Raw genomic sequence first — 20,249 nt, 5'->3', positions numbered from 1 at the left:
CCAGGCAAACTCCCTCTGTTAGCCTCTCTGCTGTTCACTGCATAGTTCTGCAGTTTCACATTTGAGTTCCTTCAGAAGTCTTCTCCAGCTTACTTATGAGAATGTCCTGTGGGACTGTGTCAAAAGCCTTGATGAAGTCCAGGGATATTATGTCCACCACTTTCCCCCTGCCACCAACCAGTTACCTCGTCAAAGAAGGAAATCAAGCTGGTTTGGCAGGATTTGATCTTGATAAATCCATGCTGGTGAACACCCCTTCGTCCTCACAAATTGAAGGTTTTATACATTGCTCTAGCAGCTTTCCAGGTGTCGAGTTCAGGCTGACTGGTCTATAATTCCCCGGCTCCTCCTTTTCCCCCTTTTAAAGATGGCCACCCCGTTAGCCCTTCTCTCGTCTTCTCGGACCTCTCCTGGCATCCATGAGTTTGCAAATACTATTGCCAGTGACTCCAAGATTTCTTCAACTAATGCCTTCAGCACCCTAGGTTGAACAGCGTCCGGCCCCACTGATTTGAATTCATTCAAATTGGTCAGAACATCTCTGACGGGTTCTTTCCTTCTCCCGGTCTGACGCCCTTCCCCTCTGCCGTCCGTGGTAACTTCGCTGGCCGCCCGCTGACGTGTTGGTGTTTGTGGGAAGATGGAAGCAGAGCAGGCTCTGAGCAGCGCTGCCTTCCCACCATCTTCTCTCACCAGCTCGGGATTTTCTGGCCGATCTCATGATTCTTAGTGAAAAAAAATCTCAGGTTTTGTCACCAAATTAAGGATTTTTTTAGCCCACGATGTCTCAGGACCGTCTGGTGATGGGGGCGGGGGGTGGGTCACTGCACTGCCAGCAGCCTCAGATCAGCCACCTGCAGAGCCCAGCAGCACTGATGGTCCCCAAGGCAGATCTGTACCCCCCAAAACAGCCTCCGCTCTCACGCTTTTCCCCGCCATCTGTCTCTAGGTCTGTCCCAGCCGGACGCCCCAGCCATGGGCAGAGCCCTGCTTCCACAGCAGGATGCCAGGGAACCGGAGCTCCCGGCTCAGGGCCCCCTCTGGAGAGCAGAGGGTCCTGCCCCCCCTGCAGCCACGCTGAGGGTCCTGATCCTTGCCCTGCTGTGGAGGGGTAAGTAAGCAGCCCCTGCAGCCCCAGTGCAGGGGGAAGAGCCGAACCCGCGCTAAGCGGAGCCAGGTCTGTCCCAGGACTTGGAAGGGAGACTGGCCAGATGGGGAGGGGAGCCCAATGGCCCAGTGTGGTGCTCGGGAGAGGGCAGGAGGCTCCATGTAGGGAAGGCTGGAAACTAAATGGAAGTAGATTTTGTCGAGGATCCAGGGCTGGGCTCGCAGGGGGCTGCAGGTCGGGAGTGAGGAGCACCGGCAGAGCTGGGGGGGAGCTCAGAGTTGGCCTCTGCTCTCTGTGGGTGCCTGGAAGCGAGCAGACTCACCCCTGCAGTGCCTCCTGCTGGTCTTCGTCGGGAATTAGATCACCAGGCTCCAGGGCGCCCTCTGCAGGCCGATGATCCGCCTTACTGCTGGCCCCGCATCCCTCCCGGACCCATTGCCCCTTGGTCTCCTGGATGGCTGCCCCCTGGCAGTACACCTGCTGTCTCTCAGGGTCCCCCCACTCCAGGGGAACCCCCCCACCCACTATCCCCACCTTGCCGCAGTGTAAGGCTACTGCCAGTCACCAACGAGCCCCTTGTAGGGGGGTCAGACTGCGGTGTAAAAGCCACTCATCACTGGCAAGGAGGGGCTTGGATCGGCTGCCCTGGCCTCCCCATGGGCTGCCCCTGTGCAACCCTAGTACCTGCCTGGCCTCCTGCTACACCCGCAGCCTGGGATTTTCCCGGCCGGAGCTCCCCAGCCCCCTTGGCCGCTCCCCAGCCCTGCTCCATGCTAGGTACGCTCTGCTCCCTGCAGCCAGGTCCCTCCCTCGCCAAAGGCGAGCGAGCGAGAGAGAGTCTGCTCCTTCCTCACCGCCTGCTTCTAAGGCCAGCGGAGCCTGAATTGGGGCCTACTGCCCCACTCAGCCTGGCCTGCTTGCCCCACCCACAGGCTCTCCTGGGCTGTTCTCAGCCCCTCAGGGCAGGAGCGGGTGTCGACCCCCCCGACAGTCCCACTTCGATCCCTCTCCGTCCCCTGCAGCGTCCCTGTGCCAGCAGCCCGGATTTACCCTGACGGTGCGGCAGTCGGTGTCGGTGCAGATGGGTCTCTGCGTTCTCGTCCCCTGCACCTTCGCGTACCCAGCCTGGTACGACACCAGCAATCCCTGGGCCCGGCTCTACGGACACTGGTACAAGGATCAGGCTGATGTGGGCCAGGATCCGCCCGTGGCCAGCAGTGACCCCAGCCGGCGGGTGTCGCAGGAGACCCAGGGCCGGTTCCGGCTGGCGGGGGATCTGACACGTGGCGACTGCTCCCTGCAAATCAATGACGCCCGACGGACGGATGCGGGGAGATATTTCCTTAGAGTCGAGAAAGGAAAACTGAAATACAATTATCTCTTCAATTCCGATGGCACTGATCTTATACTCTCCGTGCCAGGTAAGAGCAGCCGCAGTCACCACTCCTCAGCCCCCCTGAGCCAGTCCCTGCCTTTGAGCCGGATCGGGGCCAGCGCCCCTGGGGGGAAAGGCCCCGTGTCCCCCAGTGATTCTCTCCCCTCTCCCCGTGTCTCAGGGCTGACGGAAGAGCCAGAGATCCAGATCTCGCCGGCGCGGGGGCTGCCAGGGACGCTGCTGGCCGGGGAGCCGGTGACTGTGACCTGCACGGCCCCCGGGCGCTGCTCCGGGCCCCCTCCCCGAATCACCTGGACGGGGCCATTCAGCGACACAGCCCGGGACGTCTCAGCCCTGCTGGCGAACGACACCTGGGCCCGCAGCTCCGCGCTGCACTTCACACCCGCCCCGGGGGACCACGGCAAAGAGCTCGTCTGCACAGTCACCTACCACCCACCATGGGGACCTTCCACCCGCAGAACCGTCCGGCTACACATCGGCTGTGAGTGACCCCCCCAGCCCCTCCATGCTGGCCCCCAGCCCCCCCTGCTGGGATCCACACCCCCCTGGGCTCCCCAGCTCTGCCCTCCAGCCCCTGCCCCATCTCAGCCCTGTGCTGGGATCCCCACCCCCTACCATGCACCCTCAGCCAATTCTACTCCAGACCCCTTCCCCTCCACACCATGCAGCCCCTTCTCTCTTGGGATCTTCACCCCTTCCTGCCCCGCTTGGCGATGGCTCCCCGCTCCCAAACGCAGCCCCAGGTCCCCAGGCCCTTCTCTTCTGGGATCCTCTCTACCCCCGACCTGCCCTGCCCCCAGAATCCTCCTGTGCTGGGCTCCACCCCCCCACCCCACATTCCAGTCCCCCCTTCCTGGGATGCCCCCCCTCACACCAGACACCCCAGTTGCCCCCAAGATCCCCCCAGGCTGTCCCACCATGTCTCCTCCACCCCGTGCCCTTTCTCCTAGGATCGGTGGATGCTCTCTATGGGGCAGAGTGTTAACGGGACCCAGTCACTGTCCGGCAGTAAACACGCTCCGGGGTTGGTGCCCAGAGACCTCGACCCGCCCTGCCCCAGGGCAAACCCCATTAACTGGCCCGACCCCGTGAGCCCAACCCAACGGACCCAGGCTCTGGGCCTCGGCGCCGCGCGCCTTTGAGGGCAGCATGGACGGACCCTGCCAGGCCTGGCCAGAGGGCACCAGCATCCGGCTCCTCCGGGTGCTGCTTTCAGCCGCCCCTCTGGGTGCAGCCGGGCTGCAAAATACCCAGGCCTGGCCGGCCAGGCCCGGGGGCCAAAGGAGAGGGCTGGGGAGAGACGAACCGAAGGGGGAAGGCAAAGGACCACAAGGGGGGTGTCTGATGACCCTGGTGGTGGCTGAGCTGGGAGCGGGGTTATTTAGACCCCTGGCTCTGTCCCGCCCTGGGGAGGACACGTTTGGGGAGCAGGACACTGAACACCCGGGCGCCCGGCGGACGGTGGCAGCGAGATGGTGACGCTCACTCCAGTCCCCAGGCCGGAGCAGCCCGGCCCCTCGTTAGTGCCTCCGCCAATTAAGCTGAATTCCGACCCACCAGTTTTGGTCCCTTGCTTCTGGCTCCCCCTGGCCCTAACCCGGACCCTGGGTTACGTCCGGCGCCTCTTGGGTCGCGCCCAGTCGGGTCTGTCGCTTCCCTTCCCTGCCCACGGGGCTTGTGTCACTTCAGGGACCTTCCCGTCCCCCAGCTGAGCTCACAGCGAGGGTCCCTGTCTAGGCTCAGGGATCACTAGCGACCCCCCGCCCCGGTGCTGTCCAGCCCCCCTCATCCCCCCTCTCTGGTTTGTGTTACAGACCCGTCCGGCCCCCCCAACATCACCGGGACCCTGACCAGGAACGGACGCCCCGGTGAGAGGCCGCGCTGCGAGCCCCGGGGATCAGCGAGCGCCTCCGAGTCACGCTCTGCCGGGCCAGGCTGCTCCGTGCCCGGAGGGGAGAGCCCGAGGAACCGCGGGGCTGTGGGGGGCAGTGGTCGGGGGAGCAGGCCTGGTTCCCTCTCTCTAGAGCCCGGGGTGGCGTTAAGGGGGCGCTGGGCAGCGGGCAGGAGATAGGTTAGGGACCGATCGCTGCGACGGAGACCTGCTGCCATGGCAAGGCACCGAGATTGTGCGCCCACCCCAGAGGGGCCAGGTCTCAGCGCCAGGCGAGGGGTCCCTGTATAACCAGCCCCCCCACCCCACCCCAGTAGTGACTCTGCCTCTTGGCTCCTTGGTGGGGAATCTCTGGGGGGACCAAACCCGCCTGCTCCTCTCTTCCAGTGCCAGATGCCTGGGGAGCTGAGGGCGACGTCGTGTCTCTGGAGACCCAGGAGGGCGACTCCCTGAGCCTGGGCTGTGAGGCTGGGGGCAGACCCGAGGCCACCCTGAGCTGGGCCAAGGGGAACGAGTCCCTGAGCCCCGGCCAGGGAGGGGCCGGGCGCCTGGAGCTGCCGAATCTCAGCAGAGGGGACGCTGGGGAGTATCGGTGCTGGGCGAAGAATCCCTTTGGGTCGGCCAGCCGGGCCCTGTGTGTGCACGTGCGGTGTAAGGCATTTGGGGGTGCTGGGCGAGACAGAGGGGCCCCAGTGGGGGGTGCTGGGCTGCAGAGGGTGGGGGTGGTCAGTAGGGGGGGCTGTGGTGCAGGGGGTGGGTGGGGGATCCATGGGTGGCGCGGGGCTGCAGGGGGGTGGGGGGCAGGGGGGTAGTGGGGGGTGCTGGGCAGCAGAGCAGGGGGTCCGTGGGGGGCGCTCTCCAATCTAATACGTTGCCGTGGGTATTTCAGTTCCAGTGGGGAATCTGCAAATCACCGTCTCCAGAGCCAACAGGAGCGACCCCCAGCTATTCCAAGGTATCGCTAGGGGGCAGGGCAAGGGGCATGCGGCCTTCCCCCTCTAGGGGGCGCTGGCCCCGATCCGGCCCCCAGGCAGGGCCTGGCTGGCTCAGGGTGCGAGTGGCTCTGTGTTATTCCCGTTCCCAGATCCCGGCACCCCGGTGGGGAACGGCTCACAACTCACAGCCCGGGAGGGCGACTCCCTGCGGTTCCTCTGCTCCGTCGCCAGCAACCCCCCGGCTGTGCTGGGCTGGGTGAGGGGGGGCCGAGCCGTCGAGGGCGCCCGCCCCACGGGGGAGAATCAGCTGCAGCTGGAACTGCCCAACGTGACGGCGGAGGACGGGGGGCTGTACGGGTGCTGGGCCCGGAACGAGGAGAGCTCTGCCCAGGGGACATTCCAGCTGCTCGTCGAGTGTGAGTGGGGTTCAGCCCTGGGACGCTGACACTGGAGAGTAGCAGTGTTAATCCGTGGGACTCCTCGCCACTGAGTTCTAGCTGGTGTCGCAGGTCTCTGGCCCCTTTAACCGGAGACAGAGCCAACCTCCGCTGTGCCATAGTTAATTAGCTGCTGCAAGAGCAGCCCCAAGGGGGGCAGCTGAGGCTTGAACCGACTCCTGGGCCATCTCCAAGGGCCGTGAGCGCCGAGGCTGAGGGCGGACAAGCAGGTGGGTTGGTGTGAAGCGCAGCTCACTGAGGTTGGGGCCGGATCAGTGCCCACGGGCTGGCTGAAGAAACATCCCAGAGCAAAAGAACCCACAGGACTCCCTGCCACTGGATATCAGCTGGTTAATCTATGGTACTCTCTGCCCCTGGGTATTAGTAGGGTTAACCCACAGGACTCCCTGACACTAGGTTTCTCTCTCTATTAATTTCTCCCTTTATCTCCTGTGCTCCCCAGACAGCCCCCGGCCGGGGACCGGGCTGAACACGTCCTGTCAGCACCAGGGGCCCGGCGTCAGCTGCAGCTGCTCCCTGCGCTCCCACCCCCCGCCCCGGCTTCTGTGGCAGGTGGACGGGGAGCCCCTGGCTGGGAACGGCTCGCGGGGGGCCCTGCAGGTCAGCTCGTGGGCCCAGGGGGATGAGGTTTTCAGCACCCTGAGCTGGACGGGGAGCGGGGACAGGGGCTCCAGGGTCTTCTGCCTCGGCTCCAACCCCCACGGGACCTACGCCGCCCTGCACTTTGAACTCAGCCCCCCACAGAGAGGTGAGACACTCGGACTCCTGGGTTCTGTCCCCAACTCAGGGAGGGGGAGGGAGCCAGGACTTCTGGGCTCTGTCCCCCACCCTGGAATAAGGATGGAGTCTGGAAGTTGGAGGCAGGGGAGCTGGCAGCCAGGACTCCTGGGTTCTCTCCCAGCCGTGCCCCGTGCTGTGTGTTGTTGCAGGTGCGGAGGAGCCTGGCAACCTGCTGGGCATCGGGGTGGCCTGTGGGCTGGGGGTCGCCGTCGGCATCTTCCTTCTCGGGCTCTGTGTGATCAAGTGAGTCTGACGCCTCCCACCCTGACCCCCAGCTACCCCCGCCCCGAGATCCCGCTGAGATCCCCTGCCATCTCCCCTGCGGTATTCCAGCCCCCCCGTGAGATCCCCGCCACCCCCTCTCCCTGGCCTCTCCCAGTCCCCTGCGCTCTAGCCTCTCATACTGGTGTGCCACCTCCCTCCCTCCCCACGGGATATTCTACCACCACCCCCGGTCTCATGAGTGCGTCCTGATCTGTCTCCCCCCAGGCTGCGTGAACTGGTGCCCCCCAGCGCTGAGGCCGGGGAGGCGGCTAACGGGAGCCTGGCGGAGAACACGGCCGACGACGCCAACCTGATCTATAGTAACGTCACCACCATCCCTGTGGTATGTACCTGGGGGAGCGGGGGACCAAGCCCACCTGCCCTTCCCACCCCACCCTGTCTCTTCCCCCCTCCATTTCTCCTCCTCCCTCCCCCCTGCTTTCCCACCCCCTTAATGAATGCAGGACTATCGGTCAGGCTTTCACCAGGGCACCCAACCCCCCATGCGTGCTCGGTGGAGGATATGCACCCCTGCCACCAGCCTGGGCCCCCCGAACGGCATGGGGTCGGCTCCTGCATGCAGGGAAGGCACCTCATCCCTCGGGTCTCGCTCAGAGGGGAGGACATGCGGCGAATGCATTCACGTGAATTCACAACGTGCATGGGACTAGATTGGGGCTGGGATGCTGCCAATCTCCTGGATGCACCAACCGGGCAGGAAATGCATTTCTGCAGCTGCGGTGTCAGGTGCTTGTGATCGGACGGTGCGTGCAGGCTGTTCCGAGTCTGTTGCACCTTTCAGATGTAACCCTTCTGCCCGTCAGAGTTGGCAGCAACAAGGGCCGGGTTCAATATCTAGGGGTTCCATTCCAATAACACAATGCAAACCGGCTCGAGCCCCCACCCAGTGACCTGGGACAAATATATACCACCCCTGCTGGGCGCCTCCAAGAGTCAATACTTCCCCTCTCGCAAGCACATAGTCTGAGTGTAGCAAAAGTCTTTTAATAACAGAGAGAAACAATGTGGCATTATGTTGGGGAAACACCACCAACAGGATTCATAACACAACCCATGAGCAAAAACAACCCCACCCCAGGCAAATTGGGGCATACCCTTTTCCCTTTGGTTCTTGAGTCCAGCAACCCCAAATCACCCAAAGTCCCAAAAGTCCAATGCCCCAAAAGTCTCTGTCCCTGGTCAGGGCAGCCCCAGAGTTCGAAAGTTTATCTGCGGAGCTTTACCTCCCAACCTGGGTGGAGATGGGACAGGGGTAAGAGGCACCTTACGTGATCTGAAGCTGACCGCCCCATAGCTCCATAGCGGCGCTCCACTCCGCCAGCCGCCCCACAAACTCCTTCGCTCAGCTGCGCTCCGCTCCGCCAGCCGCCCCACAAACTCCTTCACTCAGCTGCGCTCCGCTCTGCCAGCCGCCCCACGAACTCCTTCGCTCAGCTGCGCTCCACTCCGCCAGCCGCCCCACGAACTCCTTCACTCAGCTCCACGGCCCACAAGCAGCTCCTGCCATCCACACACTGCGCCGCATCGAACTGCTCCACAATATATCTTCAGGCTCCCCCACTACTTAACACAACACTCAGTGATTTCAGCTCTTAGGTGAATTCAGCTTATAATAGGGGAGCCCCAGTGCTGGTGCACTGTCAGCCCAAAGTGAGCTCAGCAGCCTGTAACTAGACTTCTAATGAAATCAAAATTAGCTCTGATATTCCACAGTGGAGAGAGGAAGCAGTGTAATCAGCATGTAAGGCCCTCACCAAGGGGCCCATGCCACCAAGTATTAATACTTGTCCCCAGCCTCTCTCCATTCACACAGTTTTGGAACCCATGACCCTTGCCTAGCAAGTGCTACTTAGTTGATGGTGAATCCCTCCATCATAACAAAAGGCCACGTACAGTTCCAAGCACAGTTCCCATAATCAGGGTAATAACAATTTATTCTTCCTGCCCCAATAACAGAGACGCTGGGGATCCCACAGCAGCCAAAGTGACCATTTGGGCAGCTATGGTCTCATTCTAGGAGTGGTGGGTGTGCCTATGCAAATGAGATCATCCCCTGAAGTTCTTTTCCACAACTTGACACACCTCACCACCAGGTGTCAGGGTGGAGCTCATCCTGACACTGCTTACACAGAAAAAGCATGAACGCATCAGCATGGGCTCTGCAACCACGAGATGCCTGGGATCAAATGCGTGGCCGGTGCAGGCAATGCAGGGAACGTATTCACGTAACCGGCTCTGCCCCAAGACGCAGGAGATCGGTGCAGGCACGCGCAATGTGTGAAATGCACAGAACCCCGTGCGTCTTGCCAATGCACTCAGTGGATTAAGGGACCCCGTGCTGCCCAAGCTGCATGGGCGCAGTTCATGCATCCCCATTGCATAAATCCAGTGAATACATTCGTTGAACCTGTGTTGCAACGAGATGCATGGGATGAAATCCTGCAAGTGCAGTGCATGAAATGCAGCAACCTCCCCCCCCCCCCGTGCCCCGTGCGTCTTGCCAATGCGTGGCCTGTGGGGGTCAGGCAGGGGAGGCATTAACTGAGCTGGTGCCGGCATGGGATCGGCTCACGCATGCAGCGCGTGTGAAACACACCCAATCCCCCCCGCCTCTGGCTAGTGCACGCCCGATGCAGGAAATGCATTTGCATGGAGGGTGGGGGAAACCAGGCCGGGGGCAGCCCATGCAATCAGCTCAGCAGGGTGGATGCAAGCCTCTGTCTGGTGTCTCTGCCTTGCTTCTCACCCAGGATCACAACACTCCAGCCGCCGGCCGGACCAAAGGCGTCCAGGACGGGTCTGCAGCAGCTCAGGGCCCGCTAGGCCCCGGGGAGCCGGAGGAGCTGCACTACGCCTCCATCGACTTCTCCAAGCTGCAGCGCAAACGGGGGGAGCCTCCCGAGGGCCCCACCACGGAATATTCTGAGGTCCGGCTGAAATAGCCCCCTCGCGCCATGGGCCCTGGCTGGGCATCTCCGGCCCGTCCAGTGCAGCGGTGGGGGGGAGAGGGGTGTCAGTGAGGGGGGAAGGGGGGAAAGGGGCAAGGGGTCGGCCAAGGGCTGGACCTGGGATGTGGGAAACTTGGGTGCAAATCCCTGCTCTGCCCCGGACTCAACTAGGTCTTCGAGATGCTGGAGCACTGCATTGTGGGGAGGTATCCCAGAGTCCTCTGCAGCCGGGTCCCAAAGCCTGCCCCCTCCCAAACCCCACTGCCCCAGGGGGAAAGAGAGCCGCTCATCTCTCAGCCATAGAGCATCTCTCTTCTACCCTGCCTGAGCCCTCACCAAGTCGTTTCACAGGTGGACAGGATTTTCAAGCTTAGGGGCAGCAGCTAGGCAGAGTAGAGGGACAGGCTTGTGGCTAAGGTGCTGGCCTGGTACTTAGGCTTCCTGGGTTCTCGTCCCTGCTCCACTGAAAATGCTCTCGGTGAGGTTGGGCCAGTTGCTGCATCTGTCTGGCCTCAGTTTCCTCACTTTGAAAATTGGGATAATAATGGTGTCCTGGGCTAGTTATGTTCTAAACCCCTCGGGGCAGGGACTGTGTGTCTGGGCAGCCCCTGGCACAATAGGCCCTGATCTCTGTCTAGGTCAATCAGTGCCATGTGATTATAAATTCTTAATAACGATGCTCTATTCAAGGTAACATGTTCACTCCAAAGCCAAAAGCATCCGACTGTAAAATTCCGACTTTACAAGCTCTTCCTTGAAATAGATTTTCATGTGTCATTTTTTGTCCCTGGTACTTTTTTAACAAAGGGCCAATAACAACTATGACTTATTTGTGTGCAGTGAAGAATCAGTTTTCACTTCGGCCTTTCCCCTGGGAAGGCCCCGATCACGGTTGGTTTCTGGGCAGGACCGGGCGTAACACGGCTCCAATCTCAGCTGGGGCAGGGCCCGTCTCTCGCTGGGTCTGGGCAGCACCCAGCTGTCACGGACACCCAGGGCTTATTCTCGCTCGGCTCCGTACGGCCCCTGGGAGTGACCCTCCTTCGGTGTGACGGCCCCCCGGGAAGGTTCACTCTTCAGCATAGGACATATGGCGACACTCTTCCTGAGAGGGCCAGGCATCAAGGTGGAAGGTGTCGATCCTCCATCTGTCCCCCTGTCCCTTGTGTAGTACCGTGCCCTCCACCTTCTCTCCTAGGGGCATAGCACACCTATTCCGATTAGTGTTCCAGACTTCCCCAGTATAGCGGGCCCGAGAAGGTTGGGTCCGGGTTGTCTTGTAAACTGCGTGGGAGGGCTTACTACATTACTTATAGCTTATAATTAGTGGCTGTTCTCTAGGGGGTTGTGCCCCCCTTGATCATTTCCGTATGCAATGTAACACAAATACCGGTAATAATACACCAGCTGCCCCATGAGTTAACCGCAAGTTCACCTCTACGGCCGTGCTGTCATCCACCCTGTGCTGTGCCATCCATTCATTCATTTGTTGGTGAAATCTCACAATTTGGCTCACTAATTGTTCGGTTACCCACTCGTCCCCCAGATTCCATGTACCCAGCGTAGTGTTCCCCGCTGCCCACAATCAATCCCCTTTTCCGAGGACGATTCCAGGTGTGTCCCCTCACCCACCCATTGAATTGTTGTTTCAGTCCTTTGATGTACATACTACAATTAAGATGAATTTGGTCCACCCACCATGCCTTGGGGCGTCCCACCCCTGGAATAGAGTGAAAGGGCATGTTACACAATGCTGGCTGCACCCGCTCCCACAAAGGCTCCCGCACATTTCCTCGCTGGGGACTATTCTCGGCTCCAAGCTGTGGCCACTTGAAATTTGGATTCTTCCAACTTGGCATCCACATCGCCTGTAGGGTTACAGACTGTAAAATGGTTAACTCATCAGACACCCAGCGTCCCAAAGGGGATTTTACGCCCAATGTAATATGTACATAACAATCACACCTTCGGGGATTATCTTCCATGGAAGTACCCTTGGCGTTGCATACGGTAACATCACACCCTCAATGTGGGGCCCTATTTTCCCAAGAGGGTTCATTTGCTCCAGGAGAGCAGAGGGTTATAGTCTTTGGACCCCCTGTAACAAACCACATAGCTGGGTAACTGTGTTTTCCACGATCATTACTCATGGCAGCACCCAGGGAGTACCATGCAATATTTCCTGATAAATTTGATATTCTCCACCAGGTTGGGATTCCCCCATCTAATCCATAAACCATATACCGACACTGCCAAATTCCTGTTGGAGTATTAGTGGTACATCTTTCTATGGGGAGATTCTCACAGTCTTCATTAGCTTTATTACCACAGGTTGCACGTGTGGCCGTCCATGTGTTTCCTCCTTTTGACACTTCACATCGGGGGATCTGAATAGAATTTGTAAATGTGACAATTGTGATTAGCACTAGGAATTGTTCCATCCAGGGCCAGGGAATTTTCATCCTTGTCTCCTTTTTGAATTAACCTGTCATACAGACATAACAAAATTTACACATCCCCTTTCCCAATCCCCTGTTTGTACCTTTTTATTTGCGTGCAGTGGACCCACTCCCGTCCTCCATTCTCTGTACCCAGTAATAGCAGACTGGGCCCTAACTGGTCAAAGACAAGATAGGGGCCCTTCCACTGAGGAGCTGGGAATGGATGGTGTTGACCTGGAGTCTTGTACATCACTAGATCTCCCACCGTGGGCAGATCATGCTCCCCGGGCAGGTCACACCATGCTTTGACTCTTGCTGCTCCTGGCTCGTCTCGCCAGGCCACCGCCTGCTGTACTTGTTTCACATGGTCGATTAGAGTTAAAATCCATTCTTGTGTTAAGCCGTGTGTAGTGACTTCCCCAGGTACTGGGGTAAGTAGATTTTCCCACCGTTCCATGGGCCTTCCCATGAGAGCTTCATATGGAGAAAATCCTGTGCCCTTTGATTCTCGGGCCCTTATTCTCATTAAGACAAAGGGCAGTAACCGTGACCAGTTTTTTCCTCCCATTGCCACTCCCTTGCTTAGCTCGCTTTTAATGGTGCGGTTCATGCATCCCACCTGCCCCGCAGCCTGGGGGTGATCAGCAATATGGAACAACTGTGTGATCCCAGGGAGGGCCGAGAGCTCCCCTAACAGATCTGACCGGAAAGCAGCTCCTTGGTCTGAGTCAGTCACCTTTGGGACCCCCCAGCGAGTGAATCCCTCATTTACCAGCATTTCAGCAGTTACCCGGGCAGTTTGATACTTTGTGGGGAAAGCTTCCACCCACCGGCTGAAAGCATCCACCACCACCAACATGCATCGGTTTTCCCTGTGATCTGGTGGTAGGGGTCCTGTGTAGGAAATTTGTATCCTTTCCCACGGTCCCCTTGGGGCTTGTCTCATTAATTCTCCCCTTCGCACCTTGTGAGGTGGGCTGTGCCTGGCACAGTCCAAACAACGTTCCAGGCGTGATTTTAACTCAGCTGCCGTTCCTGGCCCCCAGTACAACTGTTCAAAAGTTCCCAGTGCCTCCTCAAACCCGGGTGTCCCCCTGCCAAGCTGCCATGCACCCAGCTTAAGAAAGCCGCCCGGTTTCCCTGGGGGCACAGCATGACTGGTCCCTCAGCAGTTACGACACCAAATCCCTTCCATTAGTTCCACCCTTGGCACATGCCTGTCCCCAAGTTTCCTGATGCCTTCCAGCCCTGAGTCAGATTCTTGCAACTCTTGAATTTGCCCTCCCCGATCTGTATCCACCCCGCTTCTTGTTAGCGCGGCTACAGGCAGACTCTCTTCTGGCTGCCAGGGCCACGGGGGTGCTGCTGTCTTGTATCCCGCTTGGCCTCTGCGTCGGCCAGGTTATTCCCTTTGCTTGGGGTCCGGTTTCCTTGGGTGCCTTTACCTTTGCCACACTGATCCGTGTAAAACAGTGACTCAGCCCCTCCACTCCCGTCCACCAGGTAGCATGCTTGATTGCGGAGCCGTCTGTTGCCCTGAACTGATTATCCGCCCACCATCTCAGCATCAATGTGGCCCCACAAAATACGTCATCTGAATCTACCACCACCCAACATTCTGGCTCAAATTTGGGATCCACTTCATTTAAAGCTGTTCGCAAGGCTGCCAGTTCTGCCTCCTGAGCTGACCTCGCTTCCGGCGAGAAACCAGTGGCGCTGGCTGTCTCATTGCCTCGGATTCCCACAACAGCTAAGCCTGCAGGTTTCCGTCCCCCTTGATACCCGCAACTTCCATCCAAAAACCACACCCGTGTCCCCTCCTTTACCTGGTTGGGGTTAGCCGCCCGGAACACCTGACGTTGGGTTTTACCTGGGCTGGCTTCACATTGGTGTGGGGTGCCGGCCAGAGGTAATCCGGCTACCCAGACTACGGGTTCCGTTCACACTTCTGCTGTAATGTTTTCTGCCTGTAGAGCCAGCCACCATTGGGCAACACGCTGCCCACTCACTGGTCCCTGTAAGACAGTGTGCATGTTTAACAGCCGCAGGGCGTCAGGATGAGATCGGACTATGACTTTCTGCATTCCCGGGAGATATTTGAATTTCCCTGCCCCCCAGTAGGTGCACAAGACCTTTTCACACCATCCCTACTTCAGTTCCACAGCACTCAAAAGTCGAGAGGCAAAGGCCACAGGTCGGTCCTTTGCTCCATACGCCTGCGTTAACGCACAACCTGGCAGTGTCCGATACCAAAGGGCACAGATAAAAGAATTTCTCCCCATCCGGGGAAGCTAGCCCTGGAGCACTGGCCAGGTTTTCCTTTCTCACTCTCACTGCCTCAGGACACTCTTCTGACCACTCCCAAGTTGAGGCTCGGGTTAGGTCAAATAGAGGCCGGGCTATTTCTGCATAATTGGCTACAAAATCCCTGCAAAATCCAGTTAGACCCAGAAAACTTTGCAAGCTTTTAACATCCCTAGACAGTGGCAGGGACTGGATCAGTGGCACCCGTCCCTTATCGATTTCCCTTCCCATCTGGGACACTTCCACTCCTAAGTAGGTCACTCTTGTCTGTCCCATCTGAGCCTTTTTCCCATTGCCTGTCAACCCTGCTCTTGCCAAAGCTTGCAGGACCTGCTCGGTTAGTCCCCTCTCTTCCTCCTCTGTCCCTGACATTAGCAACAGGTCCTCTACATATTGTGTGCACCTTGCTGAATCCACCCCTTCCAGAGCATGTATCTGTGAAAAATTGCAGGGGAGTCCCGATATCCCTGGGGTAGGACCGTCCAGCAGAATTGTCTGCCCTCCCATGTGAATGCTGACACGAGGTAGCTAGTGGCAGAGACCAAACCCCATTCGCTATGTCCAAAACAGTGAAAATTTGGAACGGGGGTCCAGTACGAGCGAGCATTTCAGGGTCCGCTGCCACCACTGAGGCTGGCCAATTGGCCAGAGCGTTTAGTGCCCGTAATCCACAGTGAGGCGCCAGGCACCGTTTGGCTTCCTCACGGGCCGCACAGCAGCATTGCAAGGGGATGCAACCGCTCGAATCAGTCCCCGCTGTTCCGATTCCCCATTCGTTGTCCCCACCTCTGCCAAGGCCTCCCGAGGAACAGGATACTGTTTCTGCGGGGGAGGATCCCCTCCCTCCAGCAGTACCTCCATGCGGCCCCTCCCACAATCCAGGTTATCCTTCGCCCACACAGGGATGTGTTCCCACCCGGCCGGGGGTGGTGGGAGGGCATGTGCCGCTTTAATGGTCCGAGTGGCTATCCCCGTAGGGATGGGACAGCCCTGCCCGTCCTGCGTCTCTCCCAGTAAACGCACCCAATTGGCTAAATCCACTACAAGTCCCAGTTTGTGTAAATCTCCTGCCCCCAACCAAGGTTCCCTCTAATTTTTGACAGGCCGTGCGCGCAACGAATTTCTTCTGTGCGAAGCGTTGTGCTTCTGTGCACCTTTCCGTGCGCGCGGTGATTCGCCGTGTACGCGGGGCTTAGGGTTGGTGGGCGTGCGCACACGCCCACAGCTGAGGGGGAACAGTGCCCCCGACAGATGAAGCAGATCCTTACAGCCCCACATAATTCCCCTTTCCCCCCACATTCCTTTGATCTGTCCCCGCCTCAGGGTTAACTGTGTCTCCCCTCTTTGCCCCTACAATTGCCACAGTTTCTTCTGAGGGCCCTCCCCTGCCCTCAGGGCTGGCCTTACCATGAGGCAAACTGAGGCAGCTGCCTCAGGTGCCAGGCTGTGGGGCGGGGGCACTAGGACCCAGAGTGTAGAAAATTGTGTCTGCTGCTGGTGCATCTGGATTCTCTCTGCTGGAGATGCACAGAGATGGGGGAGCGCTGGGCTGGAGGGAGGAGGGCACAAGAGACAGAACAGGCAGGCCGGAGAAAAGGGGAGAGGGAATAACAGAAAGCAGCAGGGGAGAGAGAGAAGGAGCCTCTTATGGACCTCTCGAGCACCCCCCGGAGCCTGGACTGATTAACCCCAGCTTCTCAAGGAGCTTCCTGTTCCCTGCTGCTTCCCTGGACCCACTTGAGGAGAACAGGCCTTCAGCTGAAGTTGTAGGAGCCAGTTAGGCCCTTAAAAAGACTAACCAATTTATTTGAGCATAAGCTTACGTGATGCATCCGATGAAGTGAGCTGTAGCTCACAAAAGCTTATGCTCAAATAAATTGGTTAGTCTCTAAGGTGCCGCAAGTCCTCCTGTTCTTTCTGCGGATACAGACTAACACGGCTGCTCCTCTGAAACCTGTCATTAGGCCCTTAAGATGCTGATATCTTCCCTCACTCAGGCCCTGCTACCAGCCTGCTTAATTGCCCCCTTCAACTGAGTGTTGAGAGCCACTTTAGCTGGCCCAGAACAGCCGCCATGAGTGAAAGAAGAAAACACCCCTCTGGGGCAGCATTCAGAAAAAGAAAGCAAGCAAAGGAAGCTTTTCTATCGAAGCAGGAAGCAGCTCTCCTGAGAGACATAGACACAAATGCTCACGGTGAGCCTTCCGGCCCCACAGAGGATGGGAGTGGTGAGGAGAGGCCTGATCTTCCAGTTAAGTCAGAGTGCTGGTGACCTGGCAGCTACTGCAGCATCCATATCTCCATCTCCAATGGATGTAACCACGCACAGTCCTGAAGAAAAGTGTAGATCAGAGAAGAGTGGGGTGGAGACGCAAGAAAGAGCTGCTGCTGAGTTTAGTTCCTTGAGTCTAGAGGATCCAGGACTGTGGACCCACTTGAGCAGTAGCCTGAGGGACTTCCTTGTACTGCACGGGCCACAGCAAGTGAAAAACGTCATGTTCCCCAAAGACAATGGAAATAGAAGTTTCCATCCAACACATTACTGGCGTGAAATCCCCAATGGTGACAAAGTGGAGAGGCCATGGCTTATGTACTCAAAACCCCAGAATGCTCCATACTGTTTTTGTTGCCAACTCTTCCAGTCTAATGTTCCAGCCACACTGGGTTCTACAGGAACAAAGGACTGGAAAAATCAGGCTAGAAATCTGGCATGCCATGAGAAGGCAGCAAATCACCAGAGAGCATTCCATAGGTGGAAAGAGCTCGAGATGAGAGTAAGGATAAAGGCCACCAGAGATGATCAGCATCAAGAGAAGACGGCATCAGAGTCTCTTTACTGGCAAAATGTTCTGAAAAGGCTCATGGCCATGGTGAGAATGCTCGCGACCCAAACCCTAGCCCTGCGTGGCACTGCAGATCAGCTGCGTGTGCCAAACAATGGAAACTTCCTTAAAATTGTGGGGCTGATAGCTGAGTTTGATGCTGTTCTCCAGGAGCATCTAAGAAGAGTCACCACCCAAGAAATGTACACACACCACTACCTTGGGAAAACAATTCCAAATGAGATCATCCAGTTACTGGCAACAGAAGTCAAACAGAAGATTGTGGCAGCTCTGAAGTCAGCAAGATATTCCTCTGTTATTGTGGACTGCACACCTGACATCAGCCATACGGAACAAATGACTTTAATGGTGGGTTTTGTAACAACCACAGAACCTAGTGACAAAGTCCCTGCAATGGTGACTGTCAGAGAGCATAAAGCCTGTCAGACACCAAATTGGGAAGATAGATGATGCCATAGTTGCCATTATGGAGGATAAGGCTATGACAGGAACTGTTCGTGGGAGAACAGTGGCAGAGGGAAATGGAATCACCAGAAACGTACATAACTTCACATTTCGGTGTGGCTTACAGTTGTGGCCTGACCTACTGTTTGAAATAAATATTGTAAGCAAGAGACTGCAAGGTGCTGACCTTGATATATCTGGAGCAATGGAACAACTGGACAAAGCAAAGTTTTTTGATTACGAGGCACGGGATAATCCCATAAGGGACCCAAACGGCAATTCAAAGTTGAATTCTTTAACCAGGTGCTAGATTGTGCAATCCAGTCAGCTGAAGAACGTTTCATGGAGCTCAAGGAACACAGCAGTATATTTGGGATGTTGTAGGATATTCCAAAATTTGGGTCCCAGGCGAACAGGGCACCTGGGCCCCCTCTTTTCTGTCCTTTGTTCCCACTGACCAGAACCGGCTGGTCAGGTCACTGGGGCTCTCTCTCCTCTGGCCTTTATCCTCCCACTGGCCAAGACCGGCCGGCTCCCAAGATGGGTTGGGCCTCCAGATCACTGGTTGCTAACGTCCATAATATCCAGGCCATTGTCCGGGGTCACGGCTGCCAGGTGACATCACACCTGGCCCTCTGGAACCACAATCCCTTTCTCCCACCACCTCATTACACACACAGCACACGGGGAAACTGAGGCACACAAAGTATTCATGGAAAACACAAACGAAATCCCCCACTGCATAAGAGATGGTTTTTAAAATAAAAGTTTTGCGCAAATGTTCCCTTTCCTAAAAACTAATCACAGGATTTTTTGGTTTTTAGAAAGGTTTCACAGAGATCTTGGCTATTTAAAACTAATGATTCCTGGGGTAAAAATTCACTGGCTAGGTATTTTTCACAAAAAATATCCCACATTTTTCAATCCCCCTAACACACACACACACACACAGAGAGATACACCCATCCCATGTTTTGAAATATCTTCAGGACACAGAAAAAAACATACATTTGAATTATTTAGATAGATAGATACCAACTGGTAATTAACCCTTTGCCTCCAATATCAGTAAAAGAACAGACCCCAGCCACCATGATCTCCATGTTATCAGCTATGTCAAGTTTCGATTTCGACCTGGCGTATTCGAGGTTTCCCAGAGAATTTCTTTTTTTCCTGCCTCTGAACCTGGTAATTCCCAAGACCCAGGAAAAGCACACGCATCAAATATTGAGCTCAATGCAATGAACAACGATCCCTTGCCCAGCACTGAGATGCGGCCACCTCTGGGGCAGGGTGTGGGGGCTGTTTATACAAGGATCCCTTGGCCAGCGCTGAGATGCAGCCACCTCTGGGATCGGGTGTGGGGACTGTTTATACAGGGCCCCTCAGCCAGCGCTGAGATGTGGCCACCTCTGGGGTGGGGGCTGTTTATATAAAGATCCCTTGCCCGGCTGGCGCTGAGATGCAGCCACCTCCAGGTGGGGCATCTATTTAACAGCAACCGAGGGAAACCTCCCAGGCAGCTAATTAAAAAAAGTCGGAAACCAAATGGGGATTAACCAGAGGCAGAATGTAACCCACCAAACTAGGTCCAATGGATCTCACTCAGCCCAGAACTGGGGCCGACCGGCCGGAGGTGGAGCAAACTCACCGACTGGAAACTTCCTGTTGTGCAAGATCCGCTCAGCGACCAGCTTCCCAGCACAGCCGCCGGTGCCCACACGCAGGGGGGCAGAGCTGACGTGCCACTGGCCTGGGGCAGAGCAGACCAAGGTCTGGCTGGGGTGGGAGACTCGCGAGGGCCTGGCCGTTGGGGCTGGTCCCAATGCCCCTAGTGGGTGCTGTGTTTCTTTTAGTTATAGGTTTCCCCCAAACCCTTGTGTATCTCAACACCAGGCAAGGAGTCCTTGTGTAAACAGCCCCCGAGCCCCACCCCAGAGGCAGCCACATCTCAGCGCTGGGGAGAGGTCCCTGTGTAAACAGCCCCCAGGCCAGATTCAGCTGCATCTCACCTCTTAAGTCGAAGGACGGAGTCTGTGGCGGGCCGTGGAATCCAGCTGCCTCTCCTGATCCAGCCGATGACCCGGGTCCCATCACAAGAGAATCCCCAGACTCAGTGATCCGGGACCTGGGAGGCGTTTGAGGAACCAAGAGACAGAAAACAAACATCTGTGCTCAATGAGGGGGGGGATCCAATCTGCTGGCGTCTCCCCTGCTGAGAGACCCTAGAGAGGAAGGACCCCCGGGTCCCATTGTCACCTCCCACCCCCAGCCAGTGCCCCTTGATGGTACTGAGATTTCCAATCACTGGAACTGGCTTGTGCAAGACGTTCTAGGGCCAGATTCACACACTGACTTCCCCTTCCTGTCTTGAAATCTCACATCTTGCCCCATCCCTCACTCTGACACTCGCACC

At 57.3% G+C, this 20,249-nt stretch overlaps 1 protein-coding gene across 1 annotated transcript; it reads left to right on the top strand.

The window, feature by feature from the left end:
- Window positions 1-975: 975 nt before the first annotated feature.
- LOC140902721 (sialic acid-binding Ig-like lectin 16) lies at window positions 976-9,809 on the top strand. Its single transcript, XM_073323097.1, has 11 exons — window positions 976-1,111; window positions 2,131-2,529; window positions 2,665-2,985; window positions 4,319-4,372; window positions 4,783-5,046; window positions 5,285-5,350; window positions 5,480-5,746; window positions 6,231-6,536; window positions 6,718-6,811; window positions 7,058-7,175; window positions 9,604-9,809. Exons 1-11 carry the CDS (start codon window positions 976-978, stop codon window positions 9,793-9,795), a joined length of 2,217 nt encoding a protein of 738 aa, XP_073179198.1. The 3' UTR covers window positions 9,796-9,809.
- The last annotated feature ends 10,440 nt before the right edge of the window (window positions 9,810-20,249 follow it).

Source organism: Lepidochelys kempii, chromosome 24 (assembly GCF_965140265.1).
Source record: "Lepidochelys kempii isolate rLepKem1 chromosome 24, rLepKem1.hap2, whole genome shotgun sequence".
NCBI lineage: Eukaryota > Metazoa > Chordata > Testudines > Cheloniidae > Lepidochelys > Lepidochelys kempii.
The sequence above is the reverse complement of the archived record's forward strand: the minus strand, read 5'-3'. Positions and strand labels throughout refer to the sequence as shown.